General features: G+C 40.2%; 1 protein-coding gene across 1 annotated transcript; it reads right to left on the bottom strand.

Moving 5' to 3' along the window:
• Positions 1–1094: 1094 nt before the first annotated feature.
• ccdc3b (coiled-coil domain containing 3b) lies at positions 1095–13665 on the bottom strand. Its single transcript, XM_069678524.1, has 3 exons — positions 13292–13665; positions 7697–7871; positions 1095–3550 (listed from the first exon to the last, which is right to left on the bottom strand). The coding sequence occupies exons 1-3, from the start codon at positions 13654–13656 to the stop codon at positions 3257–3259; spliced, it is 834 nt and encodes a 277-aa protein (XP_069534625.1). The 5' UTR covers positions 13657–13665; the 3' UTR covers positions 1095–3256.
• Between the last annotated feature and the right edge of the window lie 876 nt (positions 13666–14541).

Raw genomic sequence — 14541 nt, 5'->3', positions numbered from 1 at the left:
CATAGTGTGTATATCATCTTTGGCTCGGGTCCATGGGATTTTGACAGTTGGCTGCAGGCGAAGTTGTCTGATGCAAAGGTTTCATGGGGGAAAAGAAAGCGCCAACAAGGACAGAGGATGAACACTTCATGTCAAACGATATGCTTGAAGAAAGCTTGTAAACGTCCTCCTCATATCCAGCAGGAGAGTTCCTGACATTGTTTGAAATGTGTCCATTTTTTTTGTTTCTCTTCCTGCCATGAAAACCCTGCCGCTCATTCCCTTTACGCAACGACACCATATGGAAGAAATTTGGTCCAGGTCTCCTGGAAATTGTGTTGGAAATGGTTTTACGTCTGAAATGGTCCTGTGCTCCTTCTGAAAGTGCACCGGAGGTAAAGCGGACAAAAGCTGGAGAGAAAGGGGTCAAAATGGGGCCAATTTATTTTTAGGATTTATGTTGCTTTTGAATTTGCACCAGGTCTTTGAACATCTTTGATTTATTAGCCCTAAATCACACTAAACATATTGTGCATGCCAAAAAGCATTCATCATTTCTGACTTGGAAACATGAAAAGCAGGAAACATAACAATTGAGGTTTGAAACTCTCTCTTGAATGTATTACCTCTCTTCATCACTGCTTGGTGTTTTTGGATTGACACATTTATTTTAAAATATGGCTGTAGCAGATGAAAATAATTGTAACACATTAAATAATGTTGCAATAGTGTGTGCAGCAATGCCAGGCAGCTCGTTTGTAATTGTAACATCAAGCTCTTTTCTGCAAAAGTCAATGAGGCCAAAGACGCAAGCATAAAAACTGAAGACTTTACCAAACCCAGTCTGCAAATTCTACATTTCTAGGTTACATCTGGGAAACAGTTTCATCCCTTTTCCCTCTGCAGGGATTGTGGTGTTGCATACTTTTACAGCTTTACACAATATTGATTTTTATTGTTTGACATATTTGTTGACAGCTTCCCTTATCCAGATGTTATGATGACTGATGATGCTTTTCTTGTTTTCTTTTTCAGTCCACCAAAAAAGTACAGAAAATTCAGCACATATGTAAGCTAGATAAAGTTAACTAAAAACAACAGGAAGTTTTGTAAAAGTTCATTTATTTATAAAAAAAACGAAATTAACTGTTACACAAATGATTATGCTATTGGATAAGCTAACCAGATGATAATAGTTTACAGAAGGTGAATAATGAAAAAAGCAATAACAGAAAGTTTAATAAAAGTGACTTTGATTACTGACACAAAAAGCCAATCGGAGTGCTCAGCACCCTTTTTTCAAATACGAAATTTACGCTTTAATTCAGGACAATTTGTGCGAACAGACTCACATTCAGGGGACCTTTGGGAAACAATTCACAGAGTTTAGGAATCATGACCCTTTGGGATCCTTTCCTGGGCATAAATAAATTCAATGAAATGCATGTAGAGGCAGAAAGAATGATGTGACTTAACGTACGGTTTTTGCAGCTTTATAACTTTTGGACAGCTGATCCTCTGTAACTATACTCTCATATACACTGTTGAGCATTATCTATTCCCACACAGAAGACATTATGCTCTCCATTTGTACACACTCCTTCATTACACTCATTTCAATAGAAAGTGCTCATGGTTAATATAAACTTGTGTTGTGACAGAAAGACTAGATGCTATCTGACTTGTCCACGTGTGGACTCTTGAAAGTCTGGTGTAGATTTGTAGCATTTTGAGGAAAGTATTTCTACAGTTAACAACATTACTAATATTTATACAATGCATAGTGTGTCCAGCACAGAAAAAACACAAGATATTCCATTTGTAGTGCTTTAACATTGTGCACATATTGTTCAACAGTCCAGTTCATCCGCCTGCTTTGAGCTCTCTTCAATGTTAGAAAGAAAATGTTAGTGCTGCCACGGATTTAAACTAATAAACAACACAGGTAAAAGTTGGGGGCTGAGACAGGTAACAGTAACAGTTCTGCAGAGATAATGATCACATTGGACTAATGGGATGCATTAAGAGTTAAAGAGCTTTAGATGAGGATCATTTACTCCTGTGAACACTTTAAATCCTTTATGCTGGAGGCTGTTAATCCCTCACTTTAGTTCATCTAGGGACGCCAAATGGGTCAAGTGAAAGCCCTCCCCTCAGAGCACACACACACACACACACACACACACACACACAGAGAGAGAGAGAGAGAGAGAGAGTTCTTACAGGTATACGGATAAGTATGTAAATAGGCATGAATAGTCTCCTTGTAGTTGACCGTCTGAATGGCACAGGTCTATTTTACCGTTAACTAAAACAATAGTGTTTTGTTGGACCAGCAAAATGTCCATATTTAGTTGTTCTGGTGACTTTTTTATGCCTCCGTTTCTGAGACAGACCTGGCCAGTAGCAGAATATTCAAGGTTGTCAAGCCGTCTGCCTTCACATCAGTCACTATGTATGTCTCTCTGTCCCATTTTTTGATGGGAAAAAACGTCCCCTTTGACTCAGCTATGAAGTGATACGAATTTGATGGTCAAATGTCAAGGTCACTATGCCAAAACTCAAGAGTTTCATACACTTATAATGAAAGTTTCACACTAATGTGGTATGGGAAACAGATGAAGATATACCATGTTTTCCTAAAAGGTCAAAGGTCAACATCAATTTTACACCATAATGCCCCAGAAAAAAAATTATCTAGCCGTTAGTCCTGTCCCATTCTTGTGAGGCAATATCTCAGGAATGCCTGGAGGGAATTTCATGACATCTGGATTATTGTAATTTTTTTAAACCGTCCAAGAAAACAACACCATCCGTGATCAATTAGTGGACAATCTCCCCCTAACTATACCGCTGTACCTGTTTGTTCTGCTGTCGTGAGAAGGGTTTACTGACCTCACATGTATAACCTACAGGTATTATATCCCTCCTGTAAATGATTGCAGTTAAATGTAGGCCGACTTATGCTTCTGTTTTGTTTAAAGGGTAATGTATCTTAAAAAATACATAATAAAATAAATGCCCATGTCCATGTAGTTACACTAAATTCATCCCCAATGCCAATTGTTCTCCTTGTTCTAAGCTGCTATGTGAGTAATGAGAAAAACAGTCGCATTCCTTATAACTGAACACATACTTGGCCAATAAAGATGATGCTGATTCTGAATTGTTGCTGCAGTTTGTTGTCTCTTCCCCCAGCTTTTCATACACAATCCTGTTAGCTTTCTCTGCTTCAAAGGAGCAAAATGTAGTTTACATACAACCAAAGAGAAAAACTCTAGTTCTTTAGATTCCTGGAGAGGATCTTTTTCAGTGGCGGCTTCTTCCGGTCCTGGGTCGTGTCCTGGTCATGGTGAGTTTGGGGCGTCTTTGAGTCATAAATCTGTTTGAGGCCGATGGTGTTTTGCTCCTTGGTTGTTTCTCGTTGGGCCTGGCGTAGCAGACGCTTCATGGTCTTCACCTTTTCTCTCAGGTGGTCGTTGGCTTTCTCCAAAGAACGCACCTGCTGGGAGAGCGTCCTGACCCTCTCCTCCTCTTCAAACAGAGCCTTCTGCACTGCGGAGCACAGCAGCTGTGAGGAGAAGAGGAAAAATCATGTTTGTTTATTACAATTTTGCAGTTAATAAAGTAAATTTGGACGAGGAGCAATGGAGTAAGTGCATTGTGACCCATTTAAACACTGAAATCTCAAGTTATGTATCAATTACTTTCCTGGCACTACCTTTGAATGAAATCATACTTTAAGTTTTTCCATAACGACTCATACTGAATACCAGTGTCACATTTAATTTGTTTTTGTTACATATATGACGTAGCACCAGTTTTTGATACTGGATTTCCTTTGCATAAGTCAAATGAGAGACACTTCTGGCAGGCTCTTTAGGCTGACAAGCAGTGCCAACAGCCCGTAATTCTTTCAGCATATTCCACTGTTTGTGTAGATGATGAAGAAGAAGGCTTTTGGCTGTGTGAAGCCGAAAAAGAAAGAAAAGGGAAGGGAAGGGAAAACGGAAAAAATTCATCATAAAGAATTTTTGAGATTATACCTTTCTTACTGTGGAAAAGCTTGTGGAAATTTGGAGTTTTAGAGTTACAAAGCACTGTATGCCCTTTGCTTTATGTACCAGCCAATTTATAGAAGCCAAAGACAACACACTCTAGCTGCAGGTAGGGACCAAGATGAATCTGAGGTAAAGAAAGTGGTTAAACAACATGCTTTCAGTGAGAAACCACTGCGAGATGAAACCCAACATGCCAGACAGACAACCCAAAGGCCACGGACCTTCCCTAGGTGAAAAAATCAGCTCCAGCTGCCTCTGACTGAATGCCTGTCTGCCTGAGTGTGGATTTCCTTCACAGATCCTAAAGCTTCCACATGGGCCAGTGTGAAACACTGATGGATATACCCTGCCATCAGATAACAACCGCTGAGGGTTTCGAGGAAATGTTAAAAATGTGCGGCTGGCTGCCGGCCCACATGACTGGTTAGTACATTACGCTGTGAAATATTAGCTGTGGATTTTTCCCATGTGCTCTAACTTATGTCCCAAAAGGGGATTTGAAAGGGGAATGAAACTTTATAATGCAAAGGATGGAGTTCAGGAGCAGAACAATCAAGTTATGTAAAGCAGAAGGTTTGAAATGGCACATCACTGTTCTGTGCATTCAGCTATGACTTTCACTCAAACATGAGACAGCTCCAGATGGGTGTTATGTCCAAGTTTACACCGTTTTTTAAGCTAATCTATTGTTTTGACAAATACTTGGACCCCTCTGATAAGTCTGGAGCCGAGACTGAGACACAGACATGAAATATAAACCTGCCTCTAAGTGTAAGACATATTATGTAAATGGTAAGCTTTTGTGCTTCTATGATTGTGCAATCAAAATTCGAACAAGGAGACAGAAAGGTATCCATCCATGTAAAGGTGTTCCTGGGGCCAGATGTGATATATAATCTCTCAAGCTTCTTCTGGATCTACCACAGAGTCTTTTACTGTTAAGCATGTCAGGAAACCTCCAAATCAAGGCGCCCAGGAGGCATCCTGATCAGATGCCTGAATGACGGTTGGGGACCTCAGAACTGCTTTACTCCTCTATGCAGACGATGGGGTTTTATTGGCTTAATCAGACCATGATCTCGAGTGTGAAGCATCCAGGAAGAGTCAGCACCTCCAAGTCTAAAACCGTGGTTCTCTAGTGGGAAAAGATGGATGGCTCCCTTAGACAAGGAATAGGTTGGGAATCTGGTTCTTATTCATGAGTGACGGTTAAATATAGCGTGACAACGACAGGGGGATTGGTGCACATCAGCAGTAACATATTGTGTTGAAGAAGGAGCTGAGCCAGAAGTCAAAGCTTTTGATCGACGAGTTGATTTATACTCTAACCTTCACCTTTGGCCATGAGTTTTGGCCAAAGGAATGAGATGAGAAAATGATATTTTATACCCTAATATTTAAGGGCACTGGTTATAATTAGCACTTTTTGTGCCGCAAGTCTGGTATAGAGCTCAATGTAGAAGTAAACTGATAAATTTCACAAGCACTCACCAATCATTCGGACAGATTAAGTATGGACCAGACTTCCAGGGCAGCAAAGATGAGATATGAGATGGTAATTTTCCTAAAATGGTTTTGCAGATAATAAATATGCCTGTGGTTATATCCCTTATATCAGGGAAGGAAAATCCATCTTATATCTCAAAGAAAATGCAGCAGTGAGTATTTAAATTCTGTCCAATCATAAACTTAAGAGTGGAAGTTTTAAGTCTAAGGGATTTTGAATTGACGCAGACATATATCAATGAGTCATTCATATATAATACAGGACTGAGAGGAAAAAGGCTTCAACAACCACATCATATAACCTCATGGGGATGCTTGTTCTATTTCTGTACAAAAAATCATCCATCTGTCAAAGTTTACAAACAAGATTTTCTTTGTGGTTTAGATAAAAAATGACTATGATGAATGCTTCAAAAACACTGGATTCTACATATCCCACAATGCAACTCAGCCCCCACCCACGCCTTCAAACTCCAGATCCCCCATATTTGACAGGACCCAAAAAGGATCCTTGTGGTACACCATCAGTATACACAACTGGATCTTATAAACTCTGTGTTGTCTAAAGTCGACTGCAATGAGGAAAAAAACAAAGAGGTTTATATATTATTTATATTTCTGAAGAAAGACACATGGGTCACTTTCTACACATCTTGTGCACTATAGAGAATTTCTCTGTAGACCAGTAATGAGCTTTGTCTTTATATCAGCCATCATGTCAGGAGAGTGTTTGAAGCCCTTCAAAGTTTACAGTGTTGGGACCACAAAACTGTGGGAAAATCCCCCTTGTTAAAATAATGTTTTTATTGCTGATACTGTTTGGTGCTAATTCTCAAGATGACTACATGCTCTTTGCTTTACTTTGGTTGACACTCAATTATAATATGTTATCTTGTTCTGATGGGAGTTTAGGTCAGTTGTCAAAACAATGTTTGCGTATGCCAGTAAGAACAAAGTCTGTTTTTATTTTGCTGGGACGAAATCTAATCAAAAGAATGATGTAAGAAACAAAACTGATACCTAAATGTCACCCTGTAATTATAATCACAGCCGCTGACCCAAATGTTTTATGTTAGTGGAAACACAAACCATGTTTTCATTCTCTTTACCCAAAGCAGATTTTTGCTTTTATGAGTAGTCAGCAAATGATTGGAAACAGACCGAAGAAGACTGGCTGAAATCAGGAGGATTAAGTTAAAGGTTTAAATTCATTAAAGTGGAAAAAGAGTGGCTGGAAACCATTTATATGCTGACACATGAACTCTGAGATGAGATGCAGGAAACTTACAGAGTCAAGAAGAACCAGGTGTTAGTGTTCAGTAATGGTGTTTAAGTAAGAATGAGCTTTCATCAATTAAACAAGGACAGCAAGGATAGAACTAGAGCTAGGCATTATTGATTCAGGTCAATATGAGATGTTTTGTGTAATCCGAGGGCTGTTTTTGTGAGTTGTAAGTTGTTATTCACTTTTATGACATATGCACTGGTTTTGCTTTATTGATTTACTAATTTTTCACTGAATCCTTTTAGTGTCGCCCGAGGATGGACATGACATTGTTGCATTGGATACATGCATTGATAGAAAGCTGGTCACCAGTCAATGAAATGTTGATATAAGACTCCCTCTTTATTCAGTATTCATCACATCTTGTGTTTTTCTTGGTCAACATGTGTTACTGTTTCTTCTGTTATGAACTGTGTTGATTGTTTTATGAGCTATCAAACACCATTGTAGTTATACTGGACTTTTCTTCACTTATACTCTACATTAGAGCTCTCATCTTTGGGTATAAGAAGTGCTTTTTAAAAAACTGATGATTTGCCAAAGAGCTGGCAAAAACAATGTTTTTCAAAGTCGATCTTTCCTTTCAACATAGAGTTCTTTGTCGATTCCAAAACCTCAGGAAATGTGTGTTTGGTTTCACATGTATTTAGTATGTATTTAACTTGCCAGCTACTTTATAGTATTCCTTTGAAAGCAACAGGATGTAATAGTTGTGCACCACAATACTTTGGGCTCACTCTGCTCTTTTTCACAAAACATTTTGTGTGGCAACCGCGAGTATGCAACGACTGATTCAAAATGTGTGAGAAATAAACTTCTAAAGAGGGCAAATGTTGAGCCAGTTTCAAGGTTAGGGGCTACATACCCGGCTGTCCTCTTGAGCCTCCCACTCGGGCGTGTAGGTGTGGACCTGAGTGCCAGGTGTACAGTTGGAAAACTGGAAAAGGCTGGCAAACATGCGGTGGATCTCTGCAGTGTCGGGGAAGATGGGGTCCTGGAAGTTCACTCCATGAGGGACTATGTTGTAGTTCTCATCCATCCTGTGTGGAAGAAAGGATAATAATGAATTGTACAGCAGGATAAAAGCTGTGCACGTGTAAGAACAGGACCAGATGCACATGTGCCCAAACAGAACAAGAAATTACTCTTAATCCTTATGTGCAAAACCGTTCATTCAATTTAAAGCAAATGGGCAGTTTTTACTTTTTTATCCTATAAAGTTCACAAAAGTTAGACTTTTTTTTATAAGAAAAAGGGTATCATTGCATAATTGTTTACAGATCCCTGTCCTATTTCTATGCAAACTCAAGCATTATGTGGATGAGTCAAGCCAGCAAATTACAAGCCAAAGGGATCTACTGTGCATGTTTCATATCTTCTCCTACGATTTAAAGTGTGTGAGGGAGGAAGTCTTGAAGCAGCGTGTTTCCATACATCTGGATTCCATCTAGTACCCCTCGAGGGACATCAAAACTCAAGTTGTCCCTATCAAAGACTGTGTGTGTGTGTGTATATGACTGGGTATGTGTGCACGTTGAGAAAGCACATAGAAAGCTGATGTTTCAACAGATGAGGTCAAAGGTCAGGTAAAAGCACAGTGACCAGGAGGTCAGATGGGATTGTTTATTCAGAGGAACTGGACTCTTCAATGATGGAAACAAAACTAAACAGAGCTCATCTCATTTAAGGTTTGTTTTGTTCTTTTGACAGAAAGGAAATCCAGAAGTAGTGAGATATAGTCTGAATTTTTTACAGCTAAAGTACAGCTCAAGCAGAACACTCCATCTGTCTCATTTAAAGGTCCTCAGGGAGACCCTCGGTTGCATTTTTGCTCGATTCTAGGCTCTCCTGTGTCCTGTCCTGGGAGCTTATTCTCATGATTAATCCGAAAGACTATTTTTGTCTGAGAGTGTTGTTGGGGATCTTATAATGTAAAATAAACGTCCAGTGGAGACTATGATGAGAACTTTTCACTTTTGGCTGCTCATTGGTGGCTGGGACTTTGTGTAGCAGAGCGGTCACTTTGAAACCCTACACTGATCTGTTTTAGGTTTATGATGGGGAGTCTCACGTTAGCAAGAACAGAGCTAGCAACAGAGCAGGACATGTGAAGACAATTTGTTGAGCCATATCACATTTCTTTTAAGTTCTTTCATATTCCATGAAAGCCGATAACTAGTCTTTATGACCATTTTGGTGTCTGGCTTTTTGGCTGAAAAAACTTGACCCCACTTCCATATCTGTGTGTAACGCTGAAGCTCAAACCAGCTGGTGGCTAGCTTAGCTAGAAGTCTTTTCCTGTTTTCCCAAGTTTTTTTAGGTGGGAGATTTTTCTTGTCTGAACTGTAACTCTAAGGATAGAGGGTGTTGTATGCGGTTCAGATTGTAGGGTTAGGGTTAGTGACATTGGGCTACATAAGTTAAACCGACATGATCTGACCTGATTTGAACCAGGGGAAACAGCTAGCTTGACTCCATCCAATGGTAACATAAAACACCAACAGCACTTCTTAAATCAATCCAGTCTAGTCAAAAATGTAAGTTCAAAACAATAAATTCGACGAAGCCATGTTAATCAGTTTCCAGTTTGCTAACAGTTTGCTCCTGTATGTTAAGGTAGGTGTAAGCTAAGGTAAATGCTAGCTAACTTCGTGGGTTCTGTACGGACAGCAAGAACTACATTAAAAAAACAAATGTATCATTTAAACAGTCACACTGGCAATTATTTTCCTATTATTATTTAATATCCTTGAGGAAACAATATTTTTTTATCTTAAAGGAGCAATACGTCCCTGGAAAAAGCCACTGTCAGTCAAAGCTGGTGTTCTCTATGATCGATAGAAGCAATAATATTTGAAATTGGCATCATAGCTGTGGAGAAAGATGTACAAACAGCTCGTGGTTTTGCCCATTCTACATTCCTTCAACACCCAGTGTGCATTGTGCCCCTCACTCTGAAAGGAACGGCCCACTGAGAGACGCTGGAGAGAAATACTACCGTTTTCCAGTCAAGGACATTGATTGCTGGAGGAATTGGCTCTGAAAAGAATCTGAAATACAAGAACATAACGGTGGATCGTCTAAAAAATCTTCGGGTCTGCAGTCTACATTTCAAACCTGACAATTTTGACATCGGAGGCAGGCGTCCTAGATTGAGGAAGTGTAGTTTAGCGAGCTCCCTGGCCTCTGCCAGATGACGCGTTTTATGTAGTCTGGCGGAGGTTTTCCAGGGCCCATTGGAGAAGCGGAGAGCGTCTTCCAAAGGCACAGAGCAAACATTTTTTCCTACAATAATGGCATTAGGTAGCTTCCTTTAGGTTACTTACGATATTTATAAGACATTAGGAGTGCCATGCTAGCATGGATAGATGGCATCTGGTGATCCGTAGAAACTGAACGGCAGCAGACTTTACTTCAATATTAGTTCAGTTATGCATCTTCCCAGACATAACAGTGATCTTTCAGGCTAAAATCTGGTACAAATAATCAAATGAGTCACACACTGTTTTTAGAGTTCTCCATAATTATCCCATGATTACAGGAAAAAAGGTCGTTTTTCAGTGATACATTTTGTTATGGCAAGAAATCTGTCTTTTGTTTTCTCTAGATAAGATACATTTAGCCATTATCATGAGAAAACAAGCTCTGCTGTCTCAGGCTAACAAAATAATTAGCTTTATCTTTAGATGACTGCATTCAAAGAAAATTGCAAGCAGGCTCGTTTTTGTCTCCCGTACTTTACTACCCATCTGAACTATGTTTTGTTTCCCATAATGGTCCACATCCTTTGTGGGCTAAAGCCTTTTGCAAAGGAAAATGTGGGGAGGAGGGTTTCCCTCTCCAGTACGTCTCTGGTAAACACTGAAAAGATTACAGCTGTGGTTTACTGGAGCAATCATTGCTTCTTAATTATTATCAGGTCTGCATTAAAGCAGCGCTCGGTTGTGACTTTAGCTCCAGGAAGTTTCCCATGGTGGTCGCCTAGCTGATTTCAGGTATAATGACCAGATGTTTTCAACACCACAACAGGGGACGGCAAAGTCATCCCTGGAGGTGTGATTAAGTAAAACTAATGGAATCATCTTGAAAGTCTTTTAGCCGTCATCAGGCACAGCAAAACACAATCACACATGAGTGTGATTCAGTGTATATGAAGTGTAACATATGCTATAAAGAATATTATTGTAGTTGGCCCTGCTGCAGACCCTCATGTCAAACAGCCAAACATTAAACTTTAGGAATGTTTTTCAATACCCCTTTCTGAATATCTAACTCTTCATCTGTTTGAGAGTAAAAACAGAATGTGTAGCGTATATTGGTGAGGCCTGTCAGCACAAGTTCCCTTCGACAATGGCAAACCGGTGTGTTTAAGCAGGACAAAAGGTGGTCTTATCGACTGTTGGCGTGCAGATAACTCTCCTGAGTGACATTTTTTGTAGCTTTACCTTTAAGCTGTTGGGAAACGTCTGGCTCTGTAATTACACTGGCTGGAATGCAATAGACGTTTCCTGAGTAACAGTGTTGTTTCTGTCCAACACAGACGTTTAGGAATTAACCTGCCACATACGATTTTGAAATCTGAGAGGAAGGTTTGGCAGGTCATTAAATATATTATTAACATGAAATAAATAGTGTTTCACATTGACAAAAATGAGTCAAAGAGAATGTGTGAAGACAGTGCCAATCTCTGCTTTTGACTACAAATGTTTCCTCACCGGCCCTCTAGTGATTGAGTCCACCGAGAGGCTTTACTTCCTTTAAAGACAGATCTTTGCACAGGTCTGAAGAGTTGCAGGCTTTAATGGAGACTAAGGCCAGGCACAGAGAAGTGGTGAGGTCCAATCCATTGATTTTATCTGGATGGACGAGCAGTTAGGACACTCACTCTTAAATAAAGGTAACACCGGTCGTAAAATCTTGTAGTATAAATCCTCTAAAGACATTTCTAAAAGTGAAAAATATTGCATATATGCTGGATTTAGGTTTTACTCAAAATGTTTGGCTCTCTGCATCACTAGCCTTTGTTTAACTTCTATTTAATTGATGGACCCCCTCTTCTCTAGTTTAAATATTGAACCCCTGTAGTGTACACTGTGCCAGAGAGGCCCTGCGCTCACAGGGACAGAAAGTGGAGCCAATAGTGATGTCATTAAAGTGTCTCATTGTGAGACTTGGAGACAGACTGAAGTCCTTGACGACAGTCTTATACCTCGTGGCCTTATCCAGAAATAATTAAACTAAGTGCTTTTTGGTTTTAAAGTGCTTTATATTGAATTTCTATTTGAATAGATGAAATGAACCAACTATATGCACAAGTGTGCACAATGGATCGAGAGGAGCCCCAGTATGTGTATGTGAAATTAAAGCTGGGGTAGGCAACTTTGAAAAGGAACAGCAAGAGTAAGCTCCAGTCAGTCTCACTTTCAGAGGAGGACGAGTCCAAGGAGCGCAGTGCATCGTTGTTATCGTTGACCATATCAAACTAACTTTCTTCTGCCATTCCTATGCAACTAAACAACTAGCTGCAAAGGACTCTGCTCATGCGCAATGAATACACAAACAGAGTGTGGGGAGTGAGGCAGGTGGATTGGCAGGTAAGTCGTCCAACTGTCTTATTACCGTCCTGCTGTGGCAACAGACACCGCAAGATCATTTTATTTAATGATTGCAGTCCGGGTTTAAAGTGTATTCAAACAAATATAACAAAAAAAACATCAAACAATGCCCCTCCGTTTCACATTCAGCTTTGCTAAAGACATCGCAGCATTAAATATTACTTACCCCCTTGTATCCCAGGTTTGCAGCGACTGAATTATGGTGGTACGTAGTTTCCTTTTGCTATCTTTTATAACAAAACCATGTGATCACTAATTAACTTTTTTTTACCATTGATGGTAATGTGTTCCAATAAAAAGAAAGCACTCCTGTGATTTTTGCAGGCTGAGTTTGTTTTCAAAGAACTTGACAAAACTGTTGTCTGATTCTCAATGACCCTGTGCTGCACAATTTTCCGAGTCTCTTTCTCCCTCTTGTAGAAAAAAAGTGTACAATTTGGATGAACAAACTGCTCAGAGAGGGTTTCACAAAATGGAGCAAGTGAGTTATACATGCCATACACCTTTGGGGGACAGTTACACAGACAAACTCTAAGTTTGAACATGCTGTACAGTGTGTCAAACATATTCATATGCATGAGACCTAACACTAAACACTAAAAATGCGTTTATAACAGGGCATCTATTGGAGAAAGCTAAACTAATACAGTCAGTGAAAAGCATTCCCGTTTTTGTGGAAATGAATGATGAAAAGTTTTTTCTTCCCCAATTACTTTATTGACTGATGCATAAAGTGTAGCTAGTTGAAATAAATCTGCACTAATTCTCATAAAACTTAATGAGTCTGTAACAAGAAAAAATGTACATGATTAATTAGATCAGAAAGGAGTACCTGGGGTTCTCACCTTAGAAAGAAGTAGTAGTTGTTGTTTTTGGTGACGCTGTAGGTGAAGCAGTGGAAGTATCCCAGCCCGGTGACATTAAACCTGGAGCCTGCGGGGACCTCCAGCATGCTGCCCCACGCCTGGTCGCACAGCAGCTCAATCTCAGCAGAGAAGAACATGTTGGAGTCGTGCTCCCGCGGCAGGTCGTTGTACCTGTACATACTATAAGACTCCTCGTGCAGTGCCAACACCTTGGCAAAGACTATGATCTCTGCCAGCTCGGCACGGCACGCTTCTGTCTGAGGTCTCCAGTCGTGGGGGAGCTGACATCCCCAGCCTCCATCAGGACCAGCCGCAGCCAGGATAAACGCCAAAATAATCCACATGATGCGACAGAGAGGAGACGACTGTGGGTCAGTGAGGCGCACCAACTCGCACGATGCTGCAGATGGATGAAGGCACTAGAAAAAAAACTGCAGGGCTCTCCCACTTTGCAAATAACCTACTTTAAACAGTGCTGATTCAACTGATTTTCAAAGCAAAATCGCATAAAAGTTTAGGCTAAAACTAAATAGTCCCGGACAGTGGGTAACTTCTCTGCTATCTGCGGTCCTTCCTCCCTCCTCCTTCCACAATACCTGCAATCAGGAGATCAGCCTTTTCACACCAGCGTCTCTGCAAAACTTTGCCTTTAACTTTTAAATGTGACCAAAATATCCTTATATAGTAAGAAAATGTCCTAAGTTACTCAGCACAATTATAACAAATCCTCCGGCACTAAGGTTGTAGCCTAAAAGTAGGTGGCATTTATTGCTAAAAACCTGGCTAGAGCTGGAGCCAACAATAAAAGACTGAGGTTATAACAATTCAGGAAAGACCAGTGACGCCCTCTAGCGACAATATGGAAGAACACAAGGCCGGTGTTGTTCCGAGTTATGCCTGCCCGCCGAGAATTGCATGCACCTCGCGGGAGCGCGCACCGCTCATTGTAATGCGATCTACGGCAGTGAACAGTTTAAAAACGATATAAACTCTCTGCATCTCGGGGGAAAATATCCTGAGAGACAGAGCCGAGGGAACAACACTTCCAAACATTTTTGAAAGGCAAGTAGCGCTAATTTTCAACTTCGGTTCGACTTCTAATCTTTTTTTCCCCTAATCATTACAGAGTATCCTTAACGTTCAATAATATATCGCAGCATGGTCCGTCATAGCATAGATTGTTAAGTGATTCGAGTTTCGAAACACACAGTCTGCAACTTAGAGAAAGG

This window comes from Semicossyphus pulcher, unplaced genomic scaffold (genome assembly GCF_022749685.1).
Source record: "Semicossyphus pulcher isolate SPU_LCO1_2020_fin unplaced genomic scaffold, fSemPul1.0.p SCAF_3, whole genome shotgun sequence".
NCBI classification, from domain to species: domain Eukaryota; kingdom Metazoa; phylum Chordata; class Actinopteri; order Labriformes; family Labridae; genus Semicossyphus; species Semicossyphus pulcher.
The sequence above is the reverse complement of the archived record's forward strand: the minus strand, read 5'-3'. Positions and strand labels throughout refer to the sequence as shown.